The following is a 14,273-nucleotide window of genomic DNA, read 5'->3' on the forward strand; positions in this document are numbered from 1 at the left end:
TTGGCACAGTACTACTACCACGTGTTATATCTGAATTTAATATTAAATTTGATAATAAATTTTTTGATCTTTCAATTGTATGTAAAATTATATTTTCCGACATAAAATATGCTGCATCTGTAATTGAAATCATTCTTTTTGTTTTAATTTCATGTTTCAATATATTATTAATATTTTCCATTAGTAAATTTTTCCATAAATCTCTCGTTATTATTTGCTGTTTTAATTGAATATTAAAAATTTTTCCACTTTTACTGTAATAAGTATTGATTACTGTAAATAATATATCATTGAATGTAATGTAATTATTTTGAAATTCAGAATGAAATTTAGTTAAATCAACAAATCCATAAGGAGAATCAATTTCCAAATGATACCATACTTCTGTTTCTAAAGATTGTGATTGTAATTTTTCATTTTTAATTTCAATTGGTGGTGTATTTTTCAACAAGGTAATGTCATTAAAGAAAAATGTTTTTCCTAATAAATTTTTTAAACAATTAATATTATATTGTCCTCTTAATTTTTGGGTGTACCATAATTTTTTTGATAATTCAATAGGAATTTTTGTATCCAATTGAAGAAGAGCTAATTTATTAACAGCAATTCGGAGATCATTTATTTTTTTCTTTTTCATTAATTTTAATAAACCATTAATTTTGAATTCTGATAAAATAAGGGCATAATTTGTGTATGTTGAATCTTTTATTAGATTTTTGTAAAACGTTGGATTGACATCTGTTAGAAATTGTTTTGATGTTCCTGGAATATCATCAAAATTTTGGATTTTATTTTGATTCATTAAAAATGAATTGGAACTTTCCGAATCTTTTGATACAGTATCTAGTTTGCTTCGCTTCTCTGGAATATTTCCATCTTCGATAATTTGGATTTCATTTAATTGAGTGATTTCTGGTTTTCTAATTCTCTTCTGGAGATTGGAACGAAATTTTTTATGATGGTATTCTACTTCCGGTATTTTTGGTACTTCCGCTACATTTGTTAAATCTACCCTTTCCTTTCCCGGAACATTTAAATCAACTTGAACTTTTGGTAAATCCAAATTCCCAACCTCTGAATTACTAATTTCTGTTACTTTAAACAATGGAGGAGGAGTTTTATCAGATTTTACAGGCTGAAAAGAATAACTATCAGTGAATTCACTTAAAGGTGATTCATAAATTTTATAATTTGACAAATATTTCGAAGACATTGTAAACAATGAATCGATAGCTGGTGGAGAATTATCTTGCATTTGATCAATTTCCTTTAATGTTCCCGGACGATTATTAGAAATTGTCATATCAGGAATATTACCTTTATTAGATTTAGTCAAAGTTCCCAAAAATTGAATATTCGTTGTCACTTCAGGAAAATTATGACCTTTTATATTGTTTTTCAATGTGATCTTAAATTCAGGATTAGAAAATTGAGAATCTTCATTTGTCTTTTGGAAATTGGTATTTTCAATCGGTAATTGATTTTCAGAAGTATCCTTTACTTTTTCTTTTTCAGTTTTCTTCAATTCTATTGTATTATGATAAACATGATAATTACGAATTATATTAAAATCACGTCCATTGATAACCATTTCATTTATTAAATTTCCAACCCTATGGAGAATATCATCAGAATTCATTTTTAACTTCCCGTCAATTGTACCACCAGTTTCTGGATTGTATTGTTTGTAGAAACCAGATTTTTCCGCCACAACTGGCAGTAGAAATGAATACCCCTCGATGCTTCTTAATTCCGCAGTGTTTCCAAATGATTTTAGGCAGGTAGGTCCAAACAAGTTTGATCCACCGGGATAAAAGTATCGAACAATGTTAAATTCGTTTTGATTTGCTAAAACAAATGGTACCAATCCAGTATGATCGGTTAGTAAATTTATATTTCTTCTCAAATTCCGTAGGATCGTTTTTATTAATTTTAGAGTACTTTGAATAATCCGAAAATTTCTAAAATTGGATATTATATTACGAAACAGGTTTATGAATAATTTAGAACCAACACTGCTTAATTGGTAAAAGAATTCAAATCCAGGATCAAATGTTCGAAGGGAGGCTACAGTTAAATCTTTCAAAAGACTTCGAGTTAGAATTTCTTTTGCAATTGTTTTAACAGCAGTTTGGGAAATTTGATTCAAAACTGTAATTATTGGTAATTTGGTAATTCCTGTTCTTGCCAAAGTATTAGTGATGAGATATTTGTTACCAATTTCCACTGCCAAACTATTGGTGAGCCTAGTTGTATATTTTGCAGCAAAACCAGCAAATGGAATTAGACTAAGAACATCCATTGTACAACTAAATGCGGATTCTACCATTTTGCCAGCTTTTCCACTTTCAATGCAACTGTAAAATGGAATTAGAGATTTTACAAAATTTAGAAATTTCTCCCCAATTGTTTCGTCATAATAGTACTTTTTCAGATTATCTAAAAATTGTTTTGTTTTTATTTCCGCAACTCTTGCAATAAATCCTCTGTAATCTTCATTACGGTATTTGAGAGTTCGGGAAAATACTGCAATTTCCATCTTTAGAGAAGAATCATTAGCAACTGCTTTAGCAAAATTTTGTTCGTTTCCTCTGTTTGTTAATAAAGAAAGAGTATTATTCTCCTGTCTCAGGGCGTAAAATTCGGATTTTTCTTTTTTTACAGCGAACATAAGATATATATCATTGTTTGCCTTTCGTGGAATTGGTGAACATAAATTACAACCCTGCTGATAATCAGGAATTCGTGCAAACATAACAGTGGAATTTAATGTAATTTCCTCCACTAATTTACTATCAACTAATATTTTTTCAATTCCATTTCTTTCAATTTCGTTGTAAATCTCCTCAATCTCACTAAATTGATCCTCGTATTTCTTTTCTAAATCGGGAAGATAATTTGTATAACATTGTTCGGGAAGCATTGATTTTGTCATCCAATGATAGCAGGTTTTATAAATTTCCACAAAAACTGGTGATATTTGTGCAATATTCTTATAATCACAATATAATCGTAGAATTTCCGCAGCAATAAGAGTACGAGTTTTTAGATTATTAATTTTCTTTTCCAATTTGTAGTGTAAATTATTTTTAATTTCTCCCTGTACAATTCGGTGCATAATTAAATTTATGTGGGTGAATAAATTTTCATAAGCTTCGATCCAAAATTCATCAGTTAGGATAAAAACATCTATTTTTTGGAATTTAGCCTTCTGATTGTAGGAGTAGAAAAATAATGCTGGAGTTAAGAATAATTTTAGTACCATTTCGTAGGTTTCGTTGCTGAAATCCTGTAAATCAATCTCACGGGAGATTAAAATATATTCCTGGAAGGTAAGATTCGGAGATGTTGATGATACAGATTTGATGATTTTCAAACCTACCATTGCGTAAATATAATTCACGTCCATTATGCTCATGTCTTGTTCAGGTTGGGGGAAAATTGTCCAAATGTAATCATCAAAAACTTTTATAATTGTCAATCCGTTAAGTTTGGAACTGTAATTCCCTAAAGAATTATTTTTTGATCCATAATTTCCCAATGGATTATTTTTGGAACCATAATTCTTTAACGGATTATTATCAGAATCGTAATTTCCTAACGGAATATCATTGGAACAATATTCCCTACTGGTGTAATTTTCCGAAAGATGTTGAAACACTTTCTCCTTAAGTACCGAATAATTTACATTATCCGCCGTGTTGATGATTTTAGCCAAATATCCATTAATGTTTCCATAGTGAGAAAATAGAGCCTCGCTAATGATGTACTGATATGTTTCATCGACGTATTTCATGTCAAGTGTTTCATTTTCTCCACCACCGTAGAGATCACTTCCCTTTAGTACTATTTTCAGAAGTTGAAGTTTAGCCTCGGATTCATCTGGAGATTTATTGAGATACTCAAACAAAGTATTTAAAACAAAAACAGAATCACTTCGTTTTTCAATTGTAACTAAATCTTTGTTGTAGAAATACAAACCAAAAACATTAATGTAGTGACAAACAGAAAGAAATTGAAAATTTGATGACACTTGTATAAAGACTGATGTGTTGTTCATTCTAAGTAGCCAAAATTGTCTCCTATTCAGTTGATGTTTTTTTTTGTTCTGCCAATTCTGAAATTAATTATTATTTAATATTCGGGAAATGTCCGGAAACGAATTTAATAATTCATTATTAAATTAATTATGAAATATTAAATTGATTATTATAATTATTTATGAATTATTAAACTGATCATTAAATTAATTATCAATTCTTGAATTGATTATTAAATTAATAATGATTCCCTAAATTAATAATTAAATTAATTATAAATTATTAAATTGATTTCTAAATTCATTATGAACTGTTAAATTTTATTATCTAATTAACCATGAATGATTAAATTGATTATTAAATTGATTATTAAATTAATTATGAATTATTAAATTAATTACTAAATTAATTATTAATTCTTAAATTGATTATTAAATTATTTATGATTCTTTAAATTGAGTATTAAATTATTTAATTAATTTCTAAATTAATAATGACTTCTTAAATTGATTATGAAATTAATTACAAATTATTAAATTTATTTCTAAATTAATTTTGAATTCTTAAATTGATTACTAAATTAATTATGTATTATTAAATTGGTTATTAAATTAATTATGAATTATTAAATTGATTACTAAATTAGTTAGGAATTATTAAATTAATTATTAAATTCATTGATTCTTGGTCATTTTTCCAAATAAATTTTACAGAATTTTAATAATTTCACATTCGGTGTAATTACAGTTTGGTAAATAAATTACTTTGGGAAAATTTCCGAAAACGTAATTAATTATTATTACTTATTTTATTAATTCTCGGTCATTATCCCGAATCAATTTTACCAAAAGTTAACAATTTTACATTCCGTGCGCAATTACTGTTTGGTAAAATTGATTCTGGGAATTCTCGGAGAACGAAATTAATTATTGATTTAATTCAATATACAATATTTAAAATAATTTTAAAAATCTTCCTTTAAAAAATTAAGAAAAACTACATAATAAAATAATTTTAATTACCTGTTTGCTATAATTTTACAATGTAAAATAATATTGTTATAGAATTTTCTAATTAATTCTCTAACATTTCGAGAAGATTTGACTCTGGATTAAAATTAAAACATACCGTTTACTTATTATAACGGTTAATGATCTGTTGTTAATAAAAAAAAAAGATGAATTGATTTTCAAGATTATAAAAACAATTTTCTATACTTTATCAATTTTTTTTTTTTGTAGTTTCAGATGTTCACTGATATATTTATCAAGCGGTTATTGACATCTAAACATCATATCAAGAATACATGTTTATACACGTGTATTAAATATTTGTTTTTAAATTATTAAGATTCAATCGAAATTTGTATTTGATAATTATTGACATGTAGAATTTTTACTAATTAGTAAAAACTTAATAATAAATTATTTCTTTATATTTATTTGAAATAATAAAAAATTATTATTGTTCATTATTATTTGAGGAATTATTTTCGATTTAATGACAAATTAGTTATATATGAAAGGGAAGTAATAAAATATATTTCGTTTATTATTAACGAATTAATAAATTGAAACAAAAAACATTTACTACAAAATTAAAAAGTATTTATTAAAAATCTTTTTTACATATCTATTTACATATAACAAATATTAAAAAAAAAATATAGTATTTATTCCATTTCATCTAGATTTGAATAAAATTTAGTTTCCGTGGATAATAATTCATGAAGTCGATTTGCCATTTGAATTATTCTTTTTTCCGTTGGACTTTCATAATCATGCATTTTAATAACCATTACTTTTTGTCCAAAAATTGTTTCAAATTTTATATCATCCAATATAAATTCAAAATTTGCAGTAATAACATATGATAAATTATCATTAACAATAACACCATTAACATCCGATAGACCAACTTGATTATTTAATGTAACTTCCATTAATAATGGAATTTCTGATAAATTATTTTCATAATCAATAAATTGTATTTCCTCAATATCACGATGTAGGGAAAATCTTTTTAATTCATTAAATGTAAATATTTGTTTTTCATTAAATAATTGTTTAATATTTTCTGCTACATTAGTTTCTATTAATTCAGCACGATGAAGTTTAAATAATTTTCTATTACCACTACTTTGACGTATTGCCAATCGATTAATAGCAACTTCCAATCGTCTTATTCCATTTATATTTAATTCTAAATTATCATTAATATAAGAATAAAGTACATAATAATCCTCAAAACGAATATGTTGTTCAATATTAAATAACATTCGATATTTATGAAATGCCTGTTCAATATTTTGTATATAAACAAAATCATAAATTGCAATAATTCTTCTTGTTGCTTCTGATAGATGAATAATTTCATCTAAATTATGATTTAATAATACATCTTCTATATAACGATTTTTTGGTATTTTCCATTCATTGTAGGAATTTATTGAATTTATATTTATAATATCAGTGGCAAATTTATCATAAGTTGGAACATGATTTTTAATGGTGGAATCCATTTTTAAAATATAAGTTGAAAGTAAATTTTTTGATGATACAAATGTACAAAATGGTGCTTCTTCGGATATAAAATTAGCAGCTGTTAAAATGCTCTTCATTCTTGGATGTTTAATAATTTTATCCTCTGTTAATAAATTTTTTATATCCTCCTCTCTTGTTTTTCGCCAAATATTTTCCCCAATATCATGATTTGTTAGAAAAATATTTAATACCTCTTTTTTATTTGAATAAAATGTATTTGTTACTGTAAATAAAACATCACTGAATGTTACATAATTATTACGCAATGAATAATGAAAATTTGTTAAATCAACAAATCCAAATGGTGAATTAATTGTCAAATGATATCTAACTTCAATTTCAGAATCAAATGGTCTCATTCCCTCGCTTAATAATGTATTTGGTTGATTTGTCACCAATAATGTGATGTCATTGAAAAAAAATTTACTACCCTTTAAATTTTCCATAAAATTAATATTTTTACTTCCTTTAATAATTTGATTATACCAAAGACGTTTTGGTATATTTAGAGGAAATCCTTGATCCAATTGAAATAATGCCAAATTATTAACAGTATTACGTAAGGTGAGATATTTTTCCCTATCAAGTTTTATAAATGGCATATCGTGCCTTTTCCATAACATTAAAATTTCTACATAACTTGAATAAATTGATTGTTTCATAATTTTTTTATATAATTTTGGATTTAAATCTATAATTGAATTTTTTTCAACTATAAGCTGATTTTCCTTTCCCTCTGCTAGTTTTTTCTTCTTTTCCGGAATATTTGCATCAAAATTATCATCAGTTGCTTTTCTCTTTAAAGAAAATTTGGAATTTTCTAATTCATTATTAATTGGAGCAGATTTATCGTGGTCTTTTAAATTCTTATTGAATTTGTAATGTGGAGGTGCCTTTTCTCCTTCATTTAAAATATCAATCAATGTTTTTGTAAGAAAAGATTTTGGAGAATTTGATTTTTTCTCTAAAATTATTGGTGTTTTTATTTCGTGATGAGAAAAAAAATTATTATTCAATAATGTTTCGGAAATTTCTGAATTTATCAATTGATCACCATCATTGGCATTTGGTAAAATTTCTTCTAAATTTTTAAAATCAACAGGCTTTGGAAATTTATAATCAGCAATTTTATTGTGATCTATTTTAATCGATGGAAGGGCTTTTTCTTCATTATTTAAAATATCAAATTTTGAATGAAAAAATTTTGGTGAATCCAATATTGGAGAATATAAATTTGTATCTATTTCTGGTGTTTCAATTATTTTGTTTGTAAAAAAATTATTATTCAATATCGATTCGGAAATTTCCATATTAACCAATTGATGAGCATCATAACCGGTGGTTAAAATTTTTTCCAAATTCCTATCAAATTTAAAATGAAGAGGCTTAGGAAATTTATTGTCAACATAATTTTTGTGATTTAATGGAATTGGTGGTGTCAATGGGACTTTTTCTCCTTCATTTAAAATATCCACCAATGTTTTTGAATAAAATGATTTTGGTGAATTCAATTTTGGTGAATTTAATTTTGTATTTAGAATTTCTGATGTTTCCATTCTGTTTTGTGAAAAAAAATTATTATCCAATAGAGAATCGGAAATTTCTGAATTTAATAACTGATGCCCATCATTTTGACCACCCGTTACAATTTCTTCTAAACTTTTATCAAGATGAAAATCAGAATTTATATCATGTTTTAATTTAACAATTGGAGGCGGAGGTGGCTTTTCTCCTTCATTTAAAATATCAATTAATGTCTTTGAAAGAAATGATTTTGGAGAATTGGTGTTTGATGTTCCTGGTGCTTCTGATTGTGGTATTAGAGGAAAATTGAAACCACCTACATTGCCACTTAAGGGTTTTATAATTTTCACATCTATAACATGAGGAACATCAAAATTCAAGTTTAAAGACTCTTGAGATTGAAAATTTGTAATTTGTTGAAAATTTTGTTGCACTATATTTTCCCTTGCATTTGTAGGATATTGTGCTTCATTAAAATCTTCTATGGGTTCATTAAGACCTTCAATGGGTCTATTTAGACTTTCTTCATTTAAAGAATAATGTTGTTTTGCTTTATAATTGTTCCATGTAATTGTATTATGATAAACATGATAATTACGAATTATATTAAAATCACGTCCATTGATAACCATTTCATTTATTAAATTTCCAACCCTATGGAGAATATCATCAGAGTTCATTTTTAATTTCCCGTCAATTGTACCACCAGTTTTTGGATTGTATTGTTTGTAAAAAATTCCATTGGAGGATTTTTCCGCCACAACTGGATTTGGAAATGAATACCATTCGATGCTTCTTAATTCCATAGTTTTTCCAGCGGCAATTAAACATTTAGGTCCAAAAAAGTGTGATCCACCTGGATATATGTATCGAACAATGTTTAAATTATTTTTTTTTGCTAAAACAAATGGTACCAATCCAGTATTATCAGTTTGTAAATTTATATTTCGTTTTACATTCACTAAGAAGGATTTAATTATCAATAAAAATTCATTAGCTGTGGGAATATTTTTAAAATTTGTGATTAAATTTTGAAATAGTTTTTTAAATGTTCGATAACCAGAATTGCCTAATTGGTAAAGGAATTCAAATCCAGGATCAAATGTTCGTAAAGTTGCAATACCAAAATCTTTTAAAAGATTTCGGGTTAAAATTTGATTTGCAATTGTTTGAACAGCCCTAAGGCCAATTTGTCGAAAAGCTGTGGTAATTGTTAATTTTTGTAAAATTCCTAAACTTACAAGACTATTTTTCATTAGTAATTGTTCACTAATTTCAATTGCCAAGGCACTGGTTATTTTAGTTGTATATTTTGCAGCTAAACCTGCAAATGGAATAAGAGTTAAAGCATCAAAGAAGCAACTAGATATTGCGTTATTTACATCCTTTGCTATTATACTTTCAATACAACTGTAAAATGGAATAAATGATTTTAGAAAATCTAAAATTTTCTCCCCTGATGTTGGTTCTCTATAGTGATTCTTTAGTTCTGTTAGAAATTTTTCTGTCTTTATATCAGCAATTCTTTGTATAAACATCTTGTAATCTTCATTCTCTTCTTTAAGATAACCGCCAACTATATCAATTTCCAATTTTACTGACGCATCCTTAGCAACTGCAAAGGAAAATCTTTTTTCGTTTCCTCGATTTATAAGCAAGTTGAGATTATTTTTTTCCTGTCTAATTGCGTAATATTCACTTTCTCCATTTTTTATGATTACAAAAGTTAGGTAAATGTCTTTGTTTAAATTTTTTGTCACTGGTGCAATCATTGGCTCATACATTTGTTCTGGTGGGATTCGTGCAAATAGAACAATTGAATTTGAATTTAATTTTTCAATTAAATTACTGTCAATTAAAACTTTTTCAATTGCATGTTTCTCAATTGCATTGTATATATTTTCAACAACTTTAAATTGATTTTGAAATACTGTTTCCAAATCGGGTAGACTGTCAATTTGGCAATGTTTGGGTAGAATTAATTTTGTCATCCAAGAGTAAAAGGTTTTATAAACATAGACATCAGTTTCGGAGACTAGTGGATTATTTTCATAATCACAATGTAATCTAAGTATATTTGTGGCAATTACTGTTCGACTTTTAAGAGTATTCATTTCCTTTTCAAATTTGTAATAAAGATTATTTTCAATTCTTTTTCTTACAATTTGTTGCATAGTTGAACTAATGTGGGTAAATAAATTTTGATAAGCTTCAATCCAAAATTCATTAGTTAGGGTAAAATCAATTTTTTGAAATTTTGCCTTCTGTTTGTAGGCGTAGAAAAATAATGCTGGTGTTGAGAATAAATTTAGTACCAATTCATAGATTTCGTTGGAGAAATTCTGTAAATCAATCTCACGGGAGATTAAAATATATTCCTGAAATGTAAGATTTGGAGTTGTAGATGATACGGATTTGATGATTTTTAAACCTGCCATTGCGTAAATATAATTCACTTCCATTATGCTCATTTCATGTTCGGGTTGGGGAAATATTTGCCAAATATAATTGTTAAAAACTTTTTTAATTGTCAATCCGTTAAGTTTGGAACTATTATTTCCTTGTGGATTATTTTTTGAACAATAATTTCCTAACGGATTATTTTTGAAACTATTATTTCTTTGCGGAATATTATTAAAACAATATTCCCTACTTGTGTAATTTTCCGAAAGATGCTGTAACACCTTCTCCTTAAGAACAGAGTAATTTACATTATCAGCATTGTTGATGATTTTAGCCAAATATCCATTAATGTTTCCATAATGAGAAAATAGAGCCTCGCTAATGATGTAATGATATGTTTCATTAACGTATTTCATGTCAAGTGTTTCATTTTTTTCACCACCGTAAAGATCACTTCCTTTTAGTACTTTCTTCAAAAGTTGAAATTTTGCCTCCAATTCATCTGGAGATTTATTTAAATACTCAAATAATGTATTTAAAATAAAAATTGAATCACATCGTTGCTCAAGTGTAATTAAATCTTTGTTGTAAAAATACACTCCAAAAATACTAATATAGTGACAAACAGAAAGAAATTGAAAATTTGATGACTGTTGTATAAACACTGATGTGCTGTTCATTTTAAGTAGCCAAAATTGTCTCGTATTTTATTTATCTTCTTTTTTTTGTTCTGCCAATTCTGAAATTAATTATTCAATTAATTATTATTATAAAATTCGGTGCAATTTATGTTCGTTAAAAATTGATTTGAGGAAATGTCCCGGAACGAATTTAATAATTTATTATTAAACTAATTATGAATTATTAAACTGATTACTAAATTATTTATGAATTATTAAATTAATTGTGATTCCTTAAATTGATTATTAAATTAATTATGAATTATTAAATTAATTATGATTTACTAAATCGATTAATTAATTAATTATGAATTATTAAATCGATTATTAAATTGATTTCTAAATTAATTGATTATGACTTTTTAAATTGATTACTAAATTAATTATGAATTATTAAATTGGTTACTAAATTAATTATGATTTATTAAATTAATTCTGTTTTCAACATTTTTAATTGTATAAAAATAAATTCGATTTTTAAAATATTATATTTTTCTTTAAAATTCTTTAAAAATATTAAATTTTTTTTTTTTTTAATTATTATTTCTATATGAAAATTTACCTTATTTTTGTGTTGCTCACTTGATTAAAGATGTTGCATCAGAAAATATAATTTAATTTCTACAAAAATATCTACTTTGTCTTGTTAGTTTTAACTACTGTCGTCGTATATTCGTTGTCAATAGTACATTGTATTAACCCTTCGTTTATTAAAAATAATTATTTACCGTTACTTTTTTTGTATATTCAGTTGTTGAATAATATATATATATATATATATATATATATATATATATATATATATATGCAATAAATATTTAATGACATCTTAACATCACTTCAAGGAAATTTTTAGTACACGTGTTTTAAATAGTATTTAAAAAATTTATGAACATTGTTAAATTGTATTTTTCTATAGATAACACAAAAGACAGAATTTCGTAATAATGAATATATTAAATTATTCAATTTTATTATAAAAAGAATTATTTAAAAAGTGGAAATGAAAAAAAAATATTTTCTAAATTTAAATAAATTAATTGATAATTAGTGAATTAATTGACAATTAATTAAAATAGAATTATAATTATAATTATAAAATTAAAATTGTTTAAATTAAATTTAAATCTCAACATAAATTTCATGATGTTTCGTGATTGTTTAGTTGAATTAAATTTTTTTTCATCTGTAATATAAAATTTATCTGGTACTTTAAAGCAAATGTCGTTGAATGCTTAATAAATTTCCAAAAAAAAAGTCATAAAACAGTCACTTACCTTTCGTAATTTTTATCATATCTTAATATTAAAATTAATATAATATTACTACTAACTATTTTGGATATACAACCAAAAAAAATGCATATCTCCAATTGCAACTTCAGCTGAATGCAAAAAATTTATAGTAAAAAATTTTCCATAAATCAATATAAAAAATATAAATTCATTGTTTTTTTGCAATTACATATTTCATAAAATATCGAAAAAAAAATAAATGTAGAAGATCTTATTAAAATAAATTTTTTGCAACACTAACCTCTAAAGTTTAATTTAATTCTATCCCGTGTGGAAAAAGCCACGATCTTGCCCTCAAGAGTTCGGGGCCCCCGGCGGGGGCCCATGAGGGCTGATCCATATGGCGAATCCATGAGGGGCACCGTAGGGGCCCCGCATGGATCGCCCTCATGATCGATTAGCAAAATTTTCTAAGTCCAAAAATCAAATATTTTTTTATCACCAAAAAATTAATGTTTATAATGATTCAGAACCACGAAAAACGCGTTTTTAATAAAAATATATTTACACTTTTTTGAAAATAACACTCACACTTATGGCAAAATAGATGAGGGCCACCGTAGGGGCCCGCATGGATCGCCCTCATGATCGATTAGCAAAATTTTCTAAGTCCAAAAATCAAATATTTTTTTATCAACAAAAAATGAATGTTTCCAATGATTTAAAACAACGAAAAACGCGTTTTTAATAAAAATATATTTACACTTTTTTGAAAATTCGCCTGAGATGATTCATGATAATAATCATAAAGCATATAATTAATTATATTTTATAAATTGCATTTGATTGGAAAATATAATTTAATATCTTAACTTTAACTAAATGATGTTAAGCACTTTTCTTTGTTAGGTATTTTTGAAGTTTAAATAGCATCAAGAAGTTAGCATTCGTTTTGAAGTAGCGTACGTAGCGTAGTTGGTAAAGCGTTAGACTCATAGTCCGTAGGTCGTAGGTTCGATTCCCCCCATGCGTTAGATTTATTTATTTCTCAGGTTTGCGTTTAATCATTAATTCTATGTATGAATTAATTGAAAAATGAAAATATCCGTTAATAGTATGCATAAATTACATATTTTTTATTTTTTAATTAATTAATTTATTATTACTTTTAATTATATCCGACAGTTAATTAATTAGAACGTTAATTAATAAATTGAATTTGAGTAAGAATTTAATTTAAAATTGAATAATTATTAAATAAATATGTTATTTATTCATAACTTAAGCTTATTTATTATTAATTAACTTTTATTATTAATATTATTGATTAAAAAACATTATGGCAAACTTGAGGGCAAGATGAGGGCAAACGTGAGGGCCCATAAGGGCGCCCGTAGGGGCACCCTCATGGATCGCCCATGCGGGCGCCCTCATCGATGAGCATGTCGTTTCCATGAGGGGCCCCTATGGATCATCCATATGCGGCCCTCATGGCATGAGGGCGATCCATAAGGGCCCCCGCTGGGGGCCCACATCACTTTTCCACACGGGATACAATCGAAATTATTCTAATAGCGAGTTGCAATTCTTCATAATAGGTACTTAACTTTAGAGGTGAGTGTTGCAAAAAATTTTTACAATCTATTCTTTTTCACTCTATTTTCTTATCTGTTGTTAATAAAAAATGAAATTAATATTTTAGTTTATATAATTTTTTTTCAAATTATTTTTATCTTTTTCGTATTGTCGTTTCAGTTGTTAACTTATATATCTGCTAAACAATTATTTACATCATCATTTAAATACAATTCTAAATGAAATTCAATTAATTGTTTATAATTAGCATAA

General features: G+C 25.8%; 1 protein-coding gene across 1 annotated transcript; it reads right to left on the reverse strand.

Annotated features, from left to right (window-relative positions):
- Positions 1 to 5,625: 5,625 nt before the first annotated feature.
- Positions 5,626 to 11,866, reverse strand: LOC127277443 (uncharacterized). The gene is made up of 2 exons (XM_051298556.1): positions 11,753 to 11,866; positions 5,626 to 11,249 (listed from the first exon to the last, which is right to left on the reverse strand). Exon 2 carries the CDS (start codon positions 11,188 to 11,190, stop codon positions 5,713 to 5,715), a length of 5,478 nt encoding a protein of 1,825 aa, XP_051154513.1. The 5' UTR covers positions 11,191 to 11,249; positions 11,753 to 11,866; the 3' UTR covers positions 5,626 to 5,712.
- Between the last annotated feature and the right edge of the window lie 2,407 nt (positions 11,867 to 14,273).

Source organism: Leptopilina boulardi, unplaced genomic scaffold (genome assembly GCF_019393585.1).
Source record: "Leptopilina boulardi isolate dan_hultmark-lab unplaced genomic scaffold, ZJU_Lbou_2.1 LbouV2_169, whole genome shotgun sequence".
In the NCBI taxonomy this organism is placed as follows: domain Eukaryota; kingdom Metazoa; phylum Arthropoda; class Insecta; order Hymenoptera; family Figitidae; genus Leptopilina; species Leptopilina boulardi.

What these genes read in the sequence shown, in the direction of transcription:
- LOC127277443 (XM_051298556.1), bottom strand. Translation starts at nt 11,190, where the DNA reads ATGAACAGCACATCAGTGTTTATACAACAGTCATCAAATTTTCAATTT.